This window comes from Pomacea canaliculata, linkage group LG9 (genome assembly GCF_003073045.1).
Source record: "Pomacea canaliculata isolate SZHN2017 linkage group LG9, ASM307304v1, whole genome shotgun sequence".
Taxonomy (NCBI): Eukaryota; Metazoa; Mollusca; class Gastropoda; order Architaenioglossa; family Ampullariidae; genus Pomacea; species Pomacea canaliculata.
Genome location: NC_037598.1, coordinates 7,713,259 through 7,734,456, shown reverse-complemented (window position 1 = coordinate 7,734,456; position 21,198 = coordinate 7,713,259). Strand labels below are relative to the sequence as shown.

Here is a 21,198-nt window from a genome sequence, read left to right as displayed (position 1 = left end):
CAATGAAACAAAAAACAAACAAACAAAGTTACTGTAGTCAACTACAGAACAATATAATTAATGTTATCAAATGAATAAACAACAAAGCAACAATCTAATAAATAAAGCGAAAAGTGGTGATAATTGCAACTGTAAAGTCTCATGTTTATTAAGCGAAAAGTATGGTTGCATGTCAGTTTGCACGGCCCTTGCCGATTTTCTCTCTATTCCATGTATCAGACTGGAGGTATTCGGCTGTCACTCTTTCTCCTTCTCCAGCCCCAGTATTTGTAGTGGCCTGCCTCCGTCTCTCCGCACAGCCGAGTCGGTACATGCCTTCCGATCTGAACTTTAAACATTTCTCTTTGGGAAACACCTTCTATAAATCGTCCATCTTGTTGTCCTTTCTCCCCCATACTTCTATCTCTGCATTCCTTCACGTTCTTGTATTGCTAACGGTGCATGTTCGGGTATGTGTGCTGAGCTTGTTGGTACTCGGTTGTGACTTCATCACACGGCCTCTTTGCCCCCTGGTCTCTTGTGAAGCGCAATGGGCTCGCCTCCGTGTGGGGAAATACACTATACAAACGCTTTTATTATTATTAAAGTGTGGCGTTCATGACATTTTAATGATAGTTATAAACTCGAAAGAGATACATTAAAAAAAAAAAAAGACATCCTCCCCGGACATTATAGGATGTCACCGAGGATGAAGGTTTGGCTCTCTAACATCACGAACTCTAGACTCTTCCAGCTCACCTTACTCCACTTGCCCTTGTGCCATCTGGGGCAAGGCCCGGCAGAGCAGCGTTTGGTGTTGCGGGGTTTCACGCGGCGACACAAGCGATATGAGAGAGAGTTGCCGTCCTCGTCTTCACAGGTGACGTCCCTTTGCATCAGGCCGCGTCCACAAGTGACGGAACACTACGCAGAAAAAAAAAAAGCATAATGATTTAAAGAAAGAAAAAAAAAAAATGAAAGAATTAAGATTATGTTCCTCATAACTGTCGTCTAACAACTTTTGCCAAAGGTTAGAATAGTGTTGTTTGCTTTGCCCGCAGCGAAGAGTGCACCCGCAGTCTTCCTGAGCACCTGACCAGGTGGCTCAGTGGATCTTCGGACGATTAGCACGGGAACAGCCACTGAGCATCAGTCCGCATAAATAAGGTCCTTATAGTGATAAGATAATGGGCTTCTGGCATTGGGAAGAAGCCTGAGTTAACTTCCTCTGGAGAAAGCATGCAAAGATGTGGCAAAAAAGAACCCAACTCCAAGAGTGCTGGGTTGCCTGATGTGCACGTGAGAGTGAGTGAGCGAGCGAGCAAATGAGTGCATTGTGCTTCCAGACGTGTTATTCAGAACATAGCCCCCTCAACCCCCTCCCCCTAAAGAAAAGAAAGCAGGAAGTCATTTTCATAGAAAGTCTGGGGTTTTTTTCCTAGTTTGATCCCCAAAACAACCCTACGGAAACCTTCGATACAAATTTGAGAAACGAGCCCTAAGTTCTTAGAAAATTCTAGACTAAGGACTGGAAAAATCAAAGACCAGTCCTTGTTAACTATACGGAGAGCTATCCCCTGGCATCGGATAGAACCCCCGCAGCAACGGGCCTGATGTCTTAAGCTGGTGAAGTATGGCGAGGTTGGTAGTCTGGATGCCGGGAGCGGCGCTGGAAGACACGTGGGAGGGGGTTAGTCGGCGGAGGTACCGAGAAGTTCCGGCACTCGATCGCAGTGGGGAAGAGTGGGGCTCTTACGGTTGTTAACAGGCCACTATCTCAACTGGCAGAAGAGCCTGGCCTCTCACGCTTTTCCTCACCTTCCCTGTTGGACGTGCTACCAACCGCGGACGTGCAGAGACCAGGGAGCGCACCGGAAGAGACCTGACATCGTAAACAGACTCAGCGAAAGAACCCCGCCAGCCGCAAAGATGAGAAATTTGACTAGCTGAGGAAGTGTGAAGGCACGGCCATACTTATCATTAAGAACAGGTGCGATCTGGACGTCTGATTGACTTTCTCTGTCCGGTCACGTGACGTAAATAATAAAAGAGATTGGTCACCATCAGTCGTGGTCAAGGCAGGAGGCAGAAGTGCTGTAGCATGTGATCGGACTCACGCATACTGTATGCATCATTCTCATTTGAAACTGAACCTGCATCTGCACAGTAAAGAAAGTATGGCGTAGCTATTTACTACAACAACATGCAAGAAAAATAGATCAGGCTGCGAGGGAAACCCTGAACAGCAAGCAAGAAAAGATGGAGTGCTTCCATCGTTTCACTTGGTCAAAAACATCCTGCTGTAATGTGATTTGTTTGTTGTCGAATTGCTACCATCAACTGTAGAAAGTGACACTTCGATCACATCATATATGTGACAAAAGAACTGTGATCAAACTTGTTCACTTTCCAAAAATGTGTTAACAGGAACATAGAAAAAAGAAGCAAAAAGGAGCAAGCATCCCATTCTTAGACTGGGAAATTCACAAGAAGAGATAACCAGAGATATCAGCCATGCAGCGACAATACTTGCTATCCGACTGTCAAGTCAGTAACATCCTGAGTTCGCGAGGAGCACAGACAACGATTCTATTAACAAATGTATGTCACAGTAGAAATGATGGTGCTTTACCTGTCAACAAAACCACGAAGAGGCAGCATTACCCAGCTTGTTACCCTCTTACCCTATTAGTGCGCCCCCTGGCAACCGTTTTCTAGCACCAATAAATAAATCTGAACAGCAGTACTAACCCGCTCCTTTCTTTCATGGCTCTGCCTATCTCTTTCTCTCTCTCTTTCCTTCCTTATTTCTTTAAAGGTTTCTCTTGCGTATTTCACATTAAGGATAGGTAATATAGCCAACGCAAGGAAGGGTGGGGTTAAGTCTCACAAAATCGCAGCCAAAGCCTACTTTTGTTTTAGGAAACCACATCTGGAGTTTGTCCACGGCGGTATAACTGGAACAAGTTTAGTCTGGGCGCATGATAATTCTGTCCCGAAGCACGTGCACAAACGTCTGGAGGAACAATAAGATCTCACAGCCGGCCTCAGCAGCACGGTCTGGGGCGGTGACGGTAGCGGCGGTGATGTCGGTAGAGGAAAAAGGAAGAAAATAGGTCAGTAGGACAGGAGTAAATATAATGTACGGACAACCACATATATACAAATTTTCTTTTAATGCTACTTCTGAAACGATGTTGACAGTGAAGCTATGGGGTGAGGATAATCTACAACATTTCTCTCTGCTCTCTCAATGGTGTGGAAAACGTGTCTACCACGCATTGCAGCCCACGATTAGAAAAGTTAAAAATTTAAGGACACCCACAACTTAAAAAAAAAAGTTACGAATATTAAATCTGTTACGAGATTAGTTGACAAAAGTGGATGGAAGGAAGTATTCGAAAAGTTAAACCCGGTGACCTACATGTCTGGGCGTCTTCATCTATCATGATTTAGCGGCACTATGACTCACCTTAGGATCCCTGTTGGAAGTTTTAGCCTCGAGGCAAAACCGAGTATCTCCCCACCCCTCCCTCCCCACACACACACATCTACTTCCTCTAAGGAAGGCGGTGGTCAGGAAAAAAAAAAAAAACAATATAGAGACCCGCACTTTGTTCCAGATCCTACTTTCATAGAGTAGAGAGCGGAGGTTAAGAGAACGATTGAGAGCAAAGGTTGGAGAAGTTGAAATATTATGGACTATTCGTTTTTCTGTCCTTCGATCATCAGACATACGAGCATTCACAATAATACGCGTGATAGGTGCCGATGTAAAATGTGGAAAATAATGTAGACTACAAGAAATTAGGAGGAGGAGGAGGAGGCAGCAAGTCCACTCCCAGTAGATCGAACAGCAGCATCAGAATACAACTAAAGTGCTCCCATCTCACTCCAGTCGCACAAGGTGCACAGAAACTGTGCTCGGGTACAGGAACACTCCAAATCACGTGTCCGTTGTACCGCTATGCACAGTTTAATTACAGGTAGCTGCAGGGGCAAGTGAAATGTACTGTAAAGAGAACCCGGCGAAGAGTGTCTAATGTGGGCCGTCTGGCAATACAGGTGATATAAACCAGCAGTCCCTGCCATCCCCCTTTCCCTCCAGATTACCTCCAACCTCCCTCATGCGCACACTAGGTGTCCGAAGGGGGCTCACCTCCTCCCCGGCCCACCAGAGGTTCGAGCCCCGCTACCATACCCTTCCCACTAACAATTTTTTAAAACCTCTATGGTAGATCCTCATGGTAGGTCCCCAACTTTCCGAGACATGGAACCGAGGATATTGATGGCGGCAAGGGGTGCAGTTTCGCGGTGCCACTCATGTTTGGGTATCGGAGATCGTCTTATGTATTCTAGCAAACTTTTACCCTTCCCCCACCCAGTTATTTGATTGAAAACCGTAATCTAATTGACCAGAAGAGGCGATTTTAAATAGCCACGCCCATTTCCGCCAAGTCACCGACCTGTTTTCTTCTCCTGTACTGTCTGCAGGGGCAGGGCGAAAAGCAAACTGAAAATGGAAAATCAACCCTTTAGTGGCAGTTCGCTGTGCCACGTACAGTTAAGGGTGGGAGGTCAGGTGTGGAATGGATGGGTGTCTCGAAGCATCTTGCTGCAACTTCCAACACCTCAGCCTCTACCTCCCACTAAGCTCTCTTTAATTCTCACCTGTATGGCTGAGAGGAGGTGTTGAGAAAATGGAAGTAGGGGGTACCGGGAGGTATCATTGGGGCTTGGGTGTGACGTACCGAGGTAGGAAGAGGAGGGAGGGGTAGCCGTAGGGATACACAGGTGGATAAGATTTCCGCTGAGGTCAAAGGTCACGCAAAAGATCTTTTTAAAAAACCGTGCAGGAAGCAGAGGCCACCGGCACCCAGACTGCAGTGAGCCTGTTCACCGGCAACCGTCTGCTTCCCACATGCTCAACAGTCAGCGAGAAACCAAGAGCCGGTGTACAATCCACTTAACAATGAACACTGACTTATAGAAGCTCAACGGCTTCACCATGAATGCAAAGAACAGGTTGTGTGTGTGCGCGCGCGTGTGCGTGTTGATATATTAAAGCCGACTTTGGGTCGAACCAATGTGGACTCCGTTTCTCTCCTCCCCCCACCCCACACACACCACCATACCCACATCAATGACAAGATCACTAACCCCACAGTACGATTATTTAGCAGCCAGTGCTGAGTGACGTGCCACGAACTCAAGAGAATCAGATCCACATTTTCCATTCATCTGAATGGGAACAAAACGATATTACAAAATGTCAACATATTAAAATCAAAAGTAAATGTTTGACATTGTAATCGAAGAACTTCTGTCATAACCAGTCTGACTAATCCCACCGCAATGGGGGAGCGGGTGAGACCGAGGCTGTGAACGTTGGCACGAGCCAAGTGCGCTGGGCCCATATTCCGTCTGACCCTCGAGCGGAGCAGTGGGCCACGTCACCAAACACATCTGATTTACCATCGCACCGCTGATAATACGGAACTGGAGGTTAGTCTGGAAACCGTTTACAGGTATGCGAGCTATTCTGCATAAGTGAGTTGATATACCAAGTGTAGGTAGACGATAATGAGTTGAATTATACGTGACAAGTGCCAGCAAACGCCCCGACAAGGACATGAGAGAGGAGACAGCTGGAAGATGGTAGGGTCGGAAACAGACGGAGTAAAAAGGGAATAGAAGGGGAAGGAATGAGAGAAAAGAGAGAGAGAGAGAAAAAAAAAAGCAACGTTTTTAAGAAAAAGAATAATTTGAATTGCGTTTTAATTCTTCTTTTGTAAAAACGATATGTCAAATATAACTTATGCAAACAGGGGATACATTCATAAACCATTTTCATTTTTGGTCCATTGCCTCGCGGTATTCTGACCGTTACAAGAAAAGCTTTCTAGCTATTGTTAAACGTTTTGCTAGAATCAAAGATGGCTCTAATGAGAATGTTCTCTGAAAAGAAAAAAGTGACGGCGGTTAATTATTTTTGTGTTATGAATAGTACAGCGCACGCAGTTTGTTAATCTCTGGCTTTTGGCTTTATGAAAGCGTACGGATCTTTCCTGCGGACTCCTAATATATCTGTAATTTATTCCCTTCGCTTTTCGCGTCTTTTAAACTGCTACTTGTGACATAGGTAACCTATGAAATCGCTGTTGGGATAAGTGATTGCAGAAGAAACGCTTTCCTTATTCGAGACTAGGAACAAGAGGTGACGGGCTCTTTAGCGTGGAGGTATAAACAGTCTCGCAAGGCGCTATCAGTGTGTCTATCCACGTGACTTCAGACACCACCACGATCCCACCCACCGACTTCCCTACTCTAAAACCTCCCTGGCATTGTAAAGGTAGCTGGTACTGATGGGAGGATGCCGAAGACACAGTTATCGCTGACGACGTTCCACCTGTGTACTGTTTCCTGACGGGAGGAAAGTGGAGGAACTCTATAATCTGCTCTGGGCTGTGCGTGTTCACTCGTCACCAGGTTGGAGGAGAGGGTGGGGGCGATGAGATACTGCTGGGCTGTAGTGCTACTGTGCTTACAACGCCTTTCATCTAACGGCTGAGTGATAAGCTAGCGCGGACATGACAGCCCTCGCCACACCGCGTTTTGTTGCCGCACGCCACTCCAAACAAAACACGAACCGTTCTAATATTGACGTATCGGATGATTTCGCCAAGAGGGTAGAAGGTCAGGTCGCACTGCTGTACAAATTCCTTCTCTCGTTATGACGAAGTGCCGGCTGACGCACGACGACATTCTTGAGGCCCTCCCACAAACCTACTCAGCTTGACTTGGAGGGAGTGGGAATGGGGGTAGACAGAGCGGAGGGAAGAAAGAGAGGATGCTAACACGCATTATCATTTCTATGCGAGTATATCTTCCGAGAGAAAGATGCACCACGTGATTTTCCGTCTGCTCAGGCTTGCGTTGAAGGGTTAGGACAGCCCTCGGAGATGGCTGAATGCATGTCGACAGAGAAAGGCCGACAGAGCGCCATGAAGACGTGTAGACGCGGAAGAAAGGAAACCTTGGCCTGTTATTTAGAGGGAATACTCTTGCCATCCTCATGGACATAATAAGGCTAGTCTCCGCCTGTTTGGACATTTACATTTCCTAATTATCTGACGATCTGCTATTAACATTTAAAACAAAACAAAAATAGCAAGAAAGATGAAAGATCGTTCGGTACTGGTGCGACCGTGCCATCGTATGTGGTTGGGGTTGGGGGTTGGGAATCAGAGACAGGACAGATAGATGTGTGGAAACATCTAGAAGATTTATTACATTTAAATAAAAAAAGATTTTGGCGGCTTCCTGTCTCGTGAGTGAAGTCTGCGCCCACCCACACAACTACAAACAACTCTGGTCAGCCGGCTCACGCTATACCTAGCTCTTTACACCTCCAAAATCATAAACAAGGGGAAAGTTAAAAAAATGTAAGTCACAATTTTATTTATTTTCTTTGTAAATTGTTTTTGCTGATGATTGGTAAACAAATAAAATGCTGGTTGTTTTTCTTTGGCGCTTAATCTCTCATATATCCACAAGTCGTCAATGGGGTTCGCACGCATGCACACATACATGCTCACTGTAGGCTTACCCATATATTTTCTACAAACGTTTGGTTGAGGGTATCCCAAAGCAAATAAATTTGTGCTTATATAAACATAGCCATGATACAACGAAAAATACATCGGCGATATATGTGTTCCCACTGATCACAATAGGAGAGCATGCCAATATTTACAAATACAGATTTACACCGTAAATAGATACATGCATTTGAATAGCACAGAGTAACAATATCGAATAAAAGCTAATAACAGACTCGCAAATGGAAAAAACTGATCTGTAATCTGATGCTTTATCTTATTCATGGATCGCTTTAAACATGGTTAATCTTTAGAGTGATTAACGCTCGCGAGAAAAATTCAATCAGCTTTACAAACAAAAAATTTCTTGCGCCTTCAAGCTAAATAAAAACATGTTAAAATAATAAAGTTAAAACAGACGTTTCCCCGGTGACTGATTCATCCGTAAAACAACAGTTTTGGTCATATCTAGTTCCCCCAATCTATATTGAAGGGCTCCAGCAAGCTGTAACAATTCGGTTGCGCAGCTCTCTCTCACACATGCACTGCCTCTCTCTCTCTCATACAGACAAGTTCATCTTTAAAAATAGCTATAGACACAACTTCACAAATATATAAATAATTGGTAAGCAGGGCGAGTCACAAGGTCTGTCTGTCAGAGTCTGAAGCGAAGACTACACAAAGTTCTCAGACTTGATACACCATAATGTTGGACAATCCTTTGGTCTACAAGGTAAAGGTTCTGACCACAGATTATGCAAGTTTTAAAGTCATGGCAAAATATCACAAGTCTGACTGACAATTAGTCTCAGAAACTATAGCAAGTGGCATTTCCCCTAACAAATAATATGCACTGAGATTGTAAAACATCAGCCATATATTTCTTTTTCACAAACGTTACTCCCAGCTCAAAATAAATCAAAACACCAGCATTATTTTGCCTCTTGCATAGTTTCCTTTGGAAAGTGTCTCTGAGATTGAAGGACCTTTGACCGCCGTAAGAGATACAGAAAGCAGCGCAGTGTGTTTTGTGATGATCCAGAAAAGATAAATTCGGATCAGGGTGTCCGTGTTTGTGTATGTCGATCACAGAGCTAGGCAAAGATTCTGACAGAAACTGCTGGCTCGCCACAATCGTTGGCTAAATATTTCCGGGTGTATGCCGCCATGATGGCTAGTAGGAAATCGATCTACATTTCTCAAGCCTCATCAAGATCATCTCCATGACTAACCTTAAAAAACTCTTCATTCCTCTTCGTATCTAGCACCGTTTAAAAAAAAAAAAAAATCCAGCTACGCGGAAGAATATGTTCTTCAACATGAGACTAAAAGGGACATAACAGGAAATAAATCCGAATGTATCGGGCATTGTCGCCCAGCAAAAGGGTGTAAGTTACCTCCCTTCGAATGGATAACTTTGGCTATGCAACACGGTCGTCCTTTACACGAAGTTGCAAGCTCACGGCGGATAAGCATAATGCGAGGATAAAAATATAAAGAACATTGCACACACGTTTGTAATGCCGAGCAAATTAAGTCTGATTTGCTAAACCTGAGACAATAGGAGCTGGGACTTTGGTATAGCGCGACATGACATCTTTGGCGTTGTACACTCAGTGTATAAAGCTGTGTAAGAGTTCTCCCTGAGATTATGCAACTCCCCATAAGTAAGCAGTAAGTCTGACAGAGTTCAGGTCATCGAGTGACCATCAAATATATTACCCACGTTCCGAGCGTGTGTCGAGGTTGGTGACTACATGCGTGACCTTTGTCTACACGCAACCTTTGGTTATATCTGAAATTTACTTAAAGGTTTAGAAGATCCCGCCCGATTAGTCAATAATAGATGATAATCTATACCTAAGGCATAAAAAGTAAAGAGATCTAGGGCACAATGGTTAACATGGTCCGTACTACCATCAAAAAAATAAATTCCTGAGTTTTTCCAGGAAAAATATTCCAGTCCTCACGGCCGTTCATGATCTGTCAGACAATAAGTCTTGCGTGCTTTTTTCAGCGATTATTGTAGGATTTTAAAAAGAAACCATTTTGTCAATTTAACTGGCTTTCTTTGTATATGTTTGATGTACAGCAGAATATAGTGGAAACAATAATCTCAAAATAACCGAAGAATAAATGAAATTACGAACTTCTTGCTTTAAAGCTTAAAATTAGTTGGTCTAGTACAGCCGATTGATCTGATTGCTGTTCGATAGTTATCATTCTAGGTGGTCGTTTAAATATCATTCCGAAGAATGTCATCCATTAGTTTTTAAGTTCGGCACTACATATCTAAATGCGCGCTCTCTAAAACACTTCACACTTAAGAGAAATTTTTCAGTAACCCCGCCAGACCCAAATCTCGTCACCTTTCCTGATTTTTTTTTTTTTTTTTTTTTGGTTTTTTTTTTTTACAAAGAAGAATTTCTTAATACACTGACTTTTCCGGGACTTAATATCATTTTTACTGACTTTTCAAGTTTTTCATGGCTCATGCGGACACTGTATTAGTTTTTAAGAAAAATACTTTATAAATAATACTTTTAAATAGACTTCGCGATGTAAGTTCTACTGTTTCCGCCTTTTTGGCGTGCAATCTCCTGTTTCAATTGCCATTTTGTTGTTGTTGTTTTATTTTTGCGAGAGAGTTGGATGTTGGCATGTGAACCCTATGAGAATTAATGTAAAGATCGCTCACATTATTCATGGGCTTCAAAGTTACACAAACGACAGTCAACAATAATAAAACCGTAACGGCTGGCTATATCGCTATGAACCGCTGAGGGGATCAACTGCCTTACAGTTAAGAAGCGTGCATCTCTGACAGTTCTGCTCATTTTGCGGTGGATTTTGAAATCGGAAGCAAAGCAAAGGGAGATCAGTCACGCTACTGCGAATGTCGCCGATTGCGGCTTGACAGTAACGATAGAAACTGCGTCTGCTGTCTCTGAGGCTGCTGATGTCGCGGGTACTGATTGTACCGTGAGCGCCACTCACTCTGTCTTATGTCCTCCGCCCCTTCTGTCACTCCCTCTCTGCCTGCATCGGAATCCGCGTACCTGTACAAGCTCTGGTGATCTGTCTCGCGGTTGGGCAACGTGAGGGTGGGGCTTAATCCTACTATTCCCGGGGTAATTAGAGGCACCCCGCCCTCGTCTCTGCCCGAGACACCAGTTCTACCATAAGGGGTTAACCTCGACGACATGCGCGGCCCGTTCACGTAGCGACCCGGCTGCATCTCGCGGGTGTCTACCCTAAGGTAGAGGCTGTTCGACCTCCCCTTGCTGCCTGTCATACTTCACTCTGTCATAAGTCTGTGCAGGGAAGGGGGTGGGGTCTCTGCGGCCTTGCCTGTCCGCACTTTGGTTGTCACCTTGCTGCTGGCGGCCTTGGTTGTTCAGGTACCGCTCGTACCACTCAAACTCCCGCCAGCGACGCTCTCCTCCCCTGACCCGCGTCTGGTACGTCTGAGTGTCAGGCGACCAGTACCGCTGCTCGTGCCTGGGGTAGGGCAGACCGCGCGCACGGATGCCCCCCGTGGCGGGGTGGTGGTTGCCCTGCTGCGCGAGAAGGTGGTCGAGGGGTCGAGAGGTCGGGGAGTGTTTGGAGGAGTCGGTCGCCGAGGGGCTCGGGTGTCTGACCGGGTGCAGGGAGGTCGGGAAGTGTGTGGTGGGGCCGGACAGGTGCACGTCCTGGTGCCTTACCGAGGACCAGGATCCCGTTCGCCAGCGGTTGGAGGGCGAGGCGCAGGCTCCTTCACAGGCACGGCTGTCCGGGGGACGCTGTCGCACGTCACAGTCGCCGTTGGGCACGACCTTGCCTTCTAGACGACACGAGACCGCACGAGTCTGCACACCTTTTCGTTGCAGGTCTTGGCAGGACACTGGACAGAGCAAAAAGACGTTTTGAAATGGGTTGCTTAATCAACCTTTTCCCAATAGCTTCTTAGAAAAAAACTTTTTGCTGTGAAAAGTGTGCTAGAATAACAAACTGCTAGCAGCCAGTTATGTACATGACGTGAAGTGATAATATATCGTTAACTGGAGGAAAAGGTAATCAGAGGATTACAAAAGGTAATCGGTCATAAGGTCTGTGTAATGTTTCCCTGCCCACCTGCACAATAATCAGTGAAAACAAACTAAATATAATCAGTGAAAACAAACTAACTATAAGTACGTAGACAACCAAATAGTAGACAAAGAAAAAGAAACAAGTGACAACCAAGAAGAAGAGTGAACACTTTAAGCTAGCGCACCTCCTGCCAATCCTCGGCGTTCCAGTTGGGACAGGGTCTACTCTGGCAAGCCTGGTACTCGTCAGGCTTCAGCGACTTGTCGCACGTGTCGGCAACGCCCTTCTCGTCGTGACACATCACGTGACGTCGCTGCCACCCCATGCCACACGTGACTGAGCACTGAAATGACGACAACGGGAGAGTGATAAGTTTATGGACAACATCGCGGAATAATTATTGGTGTAGGGAAAGAATCGGAGGAAGAAGAGTTGATGGATGAAAATGTCAGTAAGAAATCATATTTTTTTTTCTCATCAAGAAAAGAGACCATTAGAATTACTGACGAATGCACGCGATAGGAAACCACTAAACGCTTGCTGGTTCAGTCAGAAACTCAGGGAATGTTGTACAGGTGGCAGAAGCACTTAGCGAGTTTTACAAGTGTTCATTCACTCTACAGAGTAGAAGAAGGCTGGGTATTAAGAAAGGCATGCGAGAGCAGTAACTTACTGCGCTCCACTGCCAGGTGAGCCAGCGACTGCTACCTTCCACACGGTTGCTGGTGATGACGCCCACGTTGAAGTCGTCTTCGTCGGGCGAGATGCAAGTGCCGCGGTTGCACCTGTGTTCACTGACAGGCTTCTCGACGATGTCGCAAAAACTTTCGTCGGTGATCTGCTCGTTGAAGATGCACTTGACATAACGGGTCTGGATGCCTTCTCCACAAGTCACGGTGCACTGCAAAAGAGAGGAAAGTGGTCACGTCGTGGTCACGTCTTAGCGAACTGCTAGGAGAATGAAACACACCGTTCTTACGTCACTGAGCACTGGACTCTACAACAGGATTCATCATATAGAGGTGTATGTGGAAACAGTTCTCGTATTTTTTTTTTTTAATATCGAGGTTCATATGTCTAGAAGAACTTGCATGCTATGGTGTTTTAATAGTTCTTTGTGATCCTGTAAAGCCTGACCAAACCAGCAGGTGTGTGCTGCTTACGTCGCTCCAGGCCCCAGAGTGCCAGTCGCCACAAGGCTTGATGACGCAAGAGTCCACGCTGGCAGGGCGGGGCAGATGGTTGCAGAAGGAGGTGTTGATGACCTGGCTTTGGTAGTCCATGCAACTGACAAACCGATGCTTCGTCCCTGTACCGCAGGTAGCCGAACACTACAACACATGGTGGTTAACGCAATCAGTGCTAGGTTTCTTCTAATCTTTCACACGTGTTAGGTTGGAAAGGAAAGATGGTCGCGGAGTCTTTTAGGTTTAGCTTTTTAAAAAAAAAATAAAAATTTTTACTCTCCTGCTCTTAAGCTAAACCTTCGCCAACTTGTCTGTTCATAAACTATAAACTATAAACTATATTGCACTTCTGCTACCAATTTCACCAGTGCGAAAGGTGCAGGCACAACCAGACGCAAGGGATCGCGAGCAAGGCAATGTCCTCCCTGTATTCACCGTACGATTTTTGAAATCACCGTCTAGCGTCACACGAGATCATGGCCATTTGCTCAAGGCACTTACCTCTGTCCACGAGCCAAAACGCCAGAAAGCCGCTTGAGGGGCAGTTTTGGCAGTGGTGGTCGTCGTCAGCGGCGGCGTGGTGGGACAGGCCCCCATGAAGCAGGGCTGGGTGTCTTCGGGACGTTTGGTGGCGTCACATTGGGTGTCTTCAAGAAGTGAGGAAGCCAGGCGACACTTTACTGCGCGCATGCTTACACCTTTGTCACATGTCACCGAACACTGAAAGCAGGGGGAAGAAACTTTTATAAGTCATAAAGGTTGGCACTTCACAAGAAAGGCAGTTTGCAGAGTGCAGGAGGGAAGGTTTGTTCTGGCAAGTCGTAAGGGCAGCAGAGTGTAAATAGTAGCTATGAAATCTGAGAAAGCGATATCAGACAAAAGCTACAAGAATAAAAGTCTTGTTTAGACTTTAATGACGGCGAATATACGGCTGTTAAGTGAGGAGATCAAGTTTTTCAGTGTCATATGCTTGCTTTTCTTGCATCGTCACAGTGTGAGACTGAAACAATACGGGTCACGCGTGGTGGTGGTGGTGGTATAGAGGCAAGCGAATGAAGGAGACAGCAAGAAGATAACCGATGTTGTAAACTGTGCTCTCGGAAGGCTTTATGTGTATGGATACTAACCGGTCCCCATCCTCCAGGGTACCACTCTGGACATTCCTTCAAATGACATTCCTTTCTGATGGCTGGGCGGAGTTTGCTGTCACACAGGGTCTCGTTCACCTTCTCTTCTCCCTGCATACAGTAGATCTTGCGCAACTTTCGCCCTCCGCCGCAGGTCGCGGAGCACTGGAAACGTCCAACAAAGCAGTTTTGAATCGTGAACTTTGAACCGGGCAGGAACCGAAATCGCGGCCATGCATACCCCTGTTCATGGACAGGCTCAGGCATAAGGATCATGTATGCATGCACGTGCACACATATGCACGACCACCAAACATGTCTCGTTCTTGCTCTAGAACAAGATTTTGCACTTATGATTATTATTAAACAAAAACACAGAGAAATAAAGAAATGATGGTTATCAGCTTCTACTTCCCCTCCTCTATCAATCCGTTCTTTTTCAGTCTCTTCAGATACAGACCTGACATATATTTCTAATAGGACCTGCACAATCAACTCTGAATGTGCCACCGAAGCAGAGAACTGGAAAGAGCTATAAACAGTCTGAAACAAACATTATAATACTTTACTACAGGGAAAGGAACTGACCGGTAGCCAGTCGCCAGTCTGCCATTCGGGACAAAGCTGTGTGTTGCATGCAGCACTCGTGACTTTGTCCTTGGTCTCGCAATCTGAATCAGGAAGCTCTTGTCCATCTTCGTCTACACACCTCGCTTGCCTCCCTTTAGTGCCACTCCCACAACTGACAGAACACTACAAGTGAAGAGACCAAAATAAACGTGACCAATCATCATCACCACGTACAACAACAAACAGCAACAACCACGCGTGCAAGGCCAGAAACTGCGGTACTCACTTGAGACCAGTCGGTGTAGGACCAGAAGGTGGGCAGGCACTTGCCAGTACAGGGCACGAAGTTGTCTGGCTTGGCGCCCAGCACACGGCGACATTCTCGGTCACGCACTATTTCGACCTGCGAGAACCCTGTTTGCTTGACACAGTGAGCCTGCTGACGCCTCATCCCCATCCCGCAACGCACAGAACACTCACCCTTGTTGAGTACCCGCCACCTGTCATCAGAACACGAGTGCAGCTAGTGTTTCATTTGAACAAATGAAAGCGGAAAAGAAATAAAGAGCAAAAATCAAGGAGGAGAGGTGGGGGGGGGGGGTAAGCAACTAAGATTTAAAGAGAATTGTAATATATTTTTGTTGCTTGTTTTATTCTTGGCGCAACGTGTCTTTGAGAAATACCGTGCACTGAAACTTCAATATCCGACATTCTATCAATACTACTCTGAATCAAAATATATCTCTTATATCCGATTTTAGTTTCGAAACTGTGAGGAAACTTTATGGTCTCAGTTTTGGTTTTTGATGCGAAACAGGAAGAGAAGGTTGACAAGGGAACTTACTCCAGTTTGCACTCTGTGTTGCAGGGTTCCTCCACTCGGTTTGGTTTCTTTAGACCCTTGCCTTTGCATCGTTTCTTAGAGACTATCAGATTGTCATCTTCTCGCACACAAACGATTTTCCGCCTTCTTTTACCTGTGTAAAATAATGTAGCATAAGAGTACACGTTACTCAATGGCATTCATGAAGCACAAACTGCGGATAAATATTAAAACGTATAGAAGAAATATGCCAGGGAAGAACATTCAGTCGTCTTTAAAGATAGGTAAACATGGTCAAGATATATCGTTCTAGATTTTGTTTATGAAAAGAGATAACAGCTTCGGTTTATCAGATTTTTACTGCAAATAACTTTAAAAAATATATTTTACTGACGTCGCCTGCTGCTGGCTAAATAACATATCACACGGTAGAAGGAAATTGGTGTTATACGCTGAGCCAGCAACTAAAGCCACGGCAAAGCAACCAACACTGTAAACACTATATCACATGGCTACACACAAAAATTACATTTTAGTCACATGTCAACTCTGTTATTGTGAGCAAATGATAGTGTCATGACTTTTACTCTATCACACTATTCAGGTCGTTTAGTCAAAGCCACAGTCACGAATAGAGTAAAACATGAGGAGGTTGTAATCGGTAGCGGCAGGGAGCCACCCATCAGAATCATCACTACAATCTGCACAAAGCATGTCGCGCATACCTCTACAGACGTGGCTGCACTTTCGCCACAATCCCATGTTGCTCCATACGAAACGTACTGTGTCGCCCGTGGACACGGTGTAGGCATAGGTGATGTTGGGCGGGTGCAGTTTGCCGACAGACAGCACCTGCAACAGCAAGTCGGAATTTAGGTGACACTGTACCCATATCACTGACCTAGGTTAAACGCGTCACTGAAAATCTGATGACAACCTGTATGTTGGTTTGCCTGTTGCCTTCCTTGATGACTCAGTCGGTGCGAGTTGGATGGAGAAGAGCTTTTATTTTTGATAATTTGATGATATTGTCTTATCTTTTATATTTATTGACCAAATGCGAAGTATTGTGTTGTGAAATTTACCTGTTATTCCATGCTCAATGGTTAAAGTGTTTACATAACTTCTTAATGCTCAGTGAAAGAAAAGTGCTACAGCTTGCCACAGAGGAAAGAGGACGAGACATAGTAAAGTTGAACCACAACCACCACCACCACCACCACCACCACTGCCACTGCCATCCTCACCATTACCACCACCGCCGTGACCACAACTTGCAGCATAATCTCACTCACATAGACGTCGATTGGTTCTCCGATCATGCGCGTGGAGTTAATGCGCTCGACATTTTCCTCCGACCCGCTGTAGTCGAGTAGTCCCCCCTTGACGTTGATGACCCACTTCTCTGTGCGCACCATGAATTCTCCGTTCAGAATGAACTCCTTGTCGGTGTTCTGTAGAGCTGAGACGACCATCACCATACCGTTCACATTTCCATTACATTAGACTTTATTGTTTTCGAGACAGACACTAACTCAATATTTTCATTGACAAGGTGAATGTGCACGTCATATATATGCATATTTATAGGCGTGCATTTACATCGCACATAAACAAGAAATAAAGCGCTTGCTTCGAGTGAATGGTGCATTTTAACATTATTTCTGCATTACAAAAATAATATTATCTCCTCAGTCCAGTTACTAAAGGAAAGTGTGATTCAGAAATCAACTTGGCTGACACTTACCGAGGTAGTTGTCGTCATCCGCTAAATAGTTGTGTCCATGCTGGCGGATGTCTATCTCTGTGGCACCCGAAGGTATGGTTATTATGTGGTTGTATCCTGCAACAACAGGGATACAAATGTATCCACTCTGTCCATTACACACATTTTTGTTTGTGATGTGCATTGCCAGGTAACCTATTAACAAATTTTGGAGTCTGCTGTTATTTTTATGCAATGATCCATACATAATAAAATTCTGGAATAAAGAAAAAAAAAACACAATAAAACAAGATTGTAGAGGAGCACAACTTTCAACCTTCATCATCACTTTTTAGTAATGTATACGACAAAGAATAAAAATTACGCTTTTTCAGTTAGCATCATCAGAAACATCTATCACATCCCTGCCGTCGCTCGATGTTCGCTTGTAAAACCAGCGCTTGAGGGTGTCAGGATGAATAAACAATGGTCAATAAATGACATCATCGAGGAAGTAACAAGGACTTTCTACCAACCGTAATTGGCGTTGTTGAAGAATCCGGTGACAGTCCTGCACGTGTAGTTGTCGCCCCCACATACGCCACACCTGTCTCTTTTCATCGTGGAGCCCAGCTTGTTGTCACAACCTGCTCGCTGCAAAGAGGTGGTGTTCTTGACGTACATGTTAAACTCTTGTAGGTGCACTCAATGTCCCCCTTTCCCCCTCCACACACACACACGCACGCAGGAATGATGAGAGATTTCTAAGCTACAGAAATCCTTGGCTTTAAGACAATAAAGACTGCCCAAAACCTTTTTCTCTTATTTGCGCCTGTTCTTCTACCGTAGTTGATCATGTTCTTTCTGTCTTTGTGCTTTTGTCTCTACGTATATCTGTCCGACGGAAGATTTTAAATAAAACAGTGATGTAAACTCTTTGGAGAGAATTGGTCAAACGTTAGTGCATACTTGCCCTGTAAAGAACGGCCTTAAATAAGAGCATTCAACAGTGAACGTATGGCTATTGGTTAAGCGTAACAGACACTCGTCTCACCCAGCATTGTCCGTTGACGCAGATGTCGTCTGTAAAAGGGCCGCACTTGGTTCCGTCTTCGACCTTCTTATCCAGCTGGTAGTAGGCACTACTGTGGGACACCCGGCAGTACAGCTTGCACGAGTCCTTCATGAGGACTGCCAGAAACACGAAGCGCGCGTTTGTTTTAGATGAATGAGAACGATGCAGGCATTGATAATGACATAACGGACTGAGTGGATGGCTGGTGGAATGATAAGCAATGTATAGATATGGTGAAGAAAGGATCAGTGATCGGATAAACATCTATTACGATTAAGCGCTAGATATGAAGGAAGATGATGTGCGTATAGGCCGGTAAGTATGAATATGTTGCAGAAATTAGCTAGAAAGGGAATATTAAGGAATAAAATATTAGGATGGACAATACGAGAGAAAGGAGCACTTATAACCTAATGGAGAAGTTTAGCTCCTCTCACCTCAAGAAGCGCGCGCACGCACATACACACATACGCAAGCGCGTTTAACCAACAGATCTGTTCCGCTTTCATTTCAAAATTACACAATTCTCCTTCCTCCCTAACTCATCACTCTCTCTCTCACGCCTACATTCTCTTTCCTTCTATCCTACTCACATAAACGCAGACACACATGTATGTAAGCACGCACGCACAAAGAAACGGAGCTTTCTCGCCGACCTTCAAACCTCCTAAATCCACACCTGACTTTTATTTCACGAAACAAACTAAGTGACATGCCATCGAAAGGAGTAAACTTACTTCCGGTGTACTTTGGCACCCATTTGGCGTTGGGTGGCAAGTTAGCGATGAGCACCTTGCCGTTGTACCGCGCACACTGCTCCACGCGGAAATCCTCGCTGCCAGCAGGGCAGGGCTGACAAACAACAACTTGTATTATGTCATTCTTGTTCGCATATTCCTTTATTCATAAACCCATCTACCAAACCACGCCCTATAGTGCACTAAAAATCAGCTCCGTATTGTATGCGTATAAAATACTTTAAGCATTTAATTAAAAATTCCTGTTTGAAAAGGTTCTTTATAACAGTTGTAATTAAAAATTACACTTGGTTAATTACCTCTGTGTTACATGATTTGTAACGTGTTCTCTGCCCCAGGCAAAACTGACCACCATCTTTTGGCCTAAAACAAATAGTTTTAAAAAGGTCACGAATAATTTTCGAACACAGTTTATTTCTATTTCTCTTGAATCTTCGTATAAAGAAAATGAAGACAAAGAAAACAATAAGAAAAGGAGACATGATATGGCATCTTTAATGTCAATGACTCAAAGTCATTGTGACATGGGGAAGATACAAGAATATTTACAATACAAAGCATGTTCAACAGCAATCTATAGGCAAATGGACATTTTTCATAGAATTGAAAGCATAATATGGTCATCTGGCATATTCTCTTATAAACACACGACTTATTATATATATAGGTATGTTTATTATACTTCCATTCATCTATACGTATACACATCTAACGACAAAGAAAAGGAGATAGAGAAAGAAAAATTCAACGAAGCTAAGACGAAGGCTTGTAAACAGACCAGCAACGGTCAGCAAGGATGTGCTGGTTGATCTTACGTTGGGTTGTTGCAAAGCCTTTCTTGCTTTTTGACGCCACCTCCACAGGTTCGAGAGCAGGGACCATATTTGCTCCACGAATTCCAGCCACCGTGAACAGGTTTGACATCGTGGGTAGGCATCAGACACTGACCTTTCTGGCACATCTGTAATCAGTGTTAGGGTAAGCAAACTGAGACCTAAAATATGATGCGAATAGTTGAAATTAGCTACGATTGTATTAGTGTATTCATGAACAAAGAAATCGTTTAATGCAAACAGGAATTTTTTCAAATGTTGAGTTTGTGGTGGATAAGGTGACCGAGTTTTAAGGTGACCAGTGCTGTGGAACTAACTGGACTAGTGCACAAAAAGGAATGCCACAGATTTTGCGGCTGATTTCAAAAAAATTTTCCTTAAAACACAACTTGTTGTAATACGTTTTTTTTTAAAAAATTGTCGGTAAGCTACAAATTACTTGCGAGATTTTTGAAATAAATAATTTTAACTGTGAATGTCTTAAACTCATGACGATTGTACATGTATCTTTTAGAGAAGCTGTTGCAATATGCCGTCAACGGACAATGCTGGGTGAGACAAGAGTTTGTTACATTTAACCGACCGGCAAACTTTTTTTTTTTGGAAGGGGGGGGGTTTGATCTTAAAAATACCATTACCTCCCTTGAAACCCTGCAAATGCGCCACCGCGGACGAACGTTATAAAAATATTTGTAACTCTAAATTACGTAACTGAGAGATAATTTAAGAAAGTTACCTTCTGATTTCCACATTGCGTGCCATCTGCCCAGGGCATGTGTTGTGTCCGGCACCCTGATCCTGGGGAGTCGGTCTTGTTGGTGCACCACAGTCGCCCGCAAGCTGGGTAGTTCTGCGTGGGTTAGACAGGTGAACGCGAGAACATGAACACAAGACCCCTCTCTATAATAGGTACGTAAAATAACTTAATATGGTTAAAACAAATCGTTTAAAAAACTGAACAACTGTTTTGTATACTGCGCGTAAACATTCGACGTTGTGAAGGAGCAAAATCACGATTTATAAAAGTCTTAGTTCTGCGTAGGTACTAAGAAGCGTAAGAGGCGTGAAAATGTTCTGTAACTACACCATTTAGTGTTCGTTTCTCTAATCTTTACTGTGTCCTCTTTTTTTGCTTGAGTAAAAAGCAAGTTTAAACTGTTTTCAAAAACAACACTCAACACACAATAGTGTTCAGAGAACGCTCACCATGTATGGGCACAGCCCATAGCCCTCGCCAAAGATATAATGGCACTGGCGGTCAGCGTTGTACAGCCAGCCTGGCCTGGTATACGACTTGACCATGCTGCTCAGTGTGTTCACTTTGACTGCATCTCGCAAGCATTCCGCTAGACCTGCACTGCACAAAACACCAAATTTGTGATAGGTCTGTTTGCGCTCGGCAATAGCATTTATACAGAACGTCTTGGAGGGTTTGTAGTAGCCGGACAGTTCGGCTTTTAAGTTGAACG

The 21,198-nt window shown here is 44.5% G+C and overlaps 1 protein-coding gene across 1 annotated transcript in view; it reads right to left on the bottom strand.

Annotated features, from left to right (window-relative positions):
* LOC112572131 (A disintegrin and metalloproteinase with thrombospondin motifs 9-like) overlaps positions 1-21,198 on the bottom strand; it is a 67,037-nt gene that overhangs the window by 11,843 nt on the left and 33,996 nt on the right. Inside the window, exons 10-30 of the mRNA XM_025251681.1 lie at positions 20,936-21,086; positions 20,466-20,579; positions 19,712-19,857; positions 19,196-19,259; positions 18,876-18,990; positions 18,118-18,254; positions 17,600-17,717; positions 17,106-17,201; positions 16,654-16,820; positions 16,084-16,210; positions 15,380-15,512; positions 14,822-15,035; positions 14,554-14,718; positions 13,966-14,130; positions 13,340-13,558; positions 12,815-12,982; positions 12,325-12,552; positions 11,836-11,994; positions 11,690-11,693; positions 10,883-11,463; positions 739-903 (exon numbers count right to left, since the gene is read on the bottom strand). Of these exons, the coding sequence (XP_025107466.1) occupies positions 739-903; positions 10,883-11,463; positions 11,690-11,693; positions 11,836-11,994; positions 12,325-12,552; positions 12,815-12,982; positions 13,340-13,558; positions 13,966-14,130; positions 14,554-14,718; positions 14,822-15,035; positions 15,380-15,512; positions 16,084-16,210; positions 16,654-16,820; positions 17,106-17,201; positions 17,600-17,717; positions 18,118-18,254; positions 18,876-18,990; positions 19,196-19,259; positions 19,712-19,857; positions 20,466-20,579; positions 20,936-21,086 (3,436 nt within the window). The remainder of the gene's footprint in view (positions 1-738; positions 904-10,882; positions 11,464-11,689; positions 11,694-11,835; positions 11,995-12,324; positions 12,553-12,814; positions 12,983-13,339; positions 13,559-13,965; positions 14,131-14,553; positions 14,719-14,821; positions 15,036-15,379; positions 15,513-16,083; positions 16,211-16,653; positions 16,821-17,105; positions 17,202-17,599; positions 17,718-18,117; positions 18,255-18,875; positions 18,991-19,195; positions 19,260-19,711; positions 19,858-20,465; positions 20,580-20,935; positions 21,087-21,198) is intronic.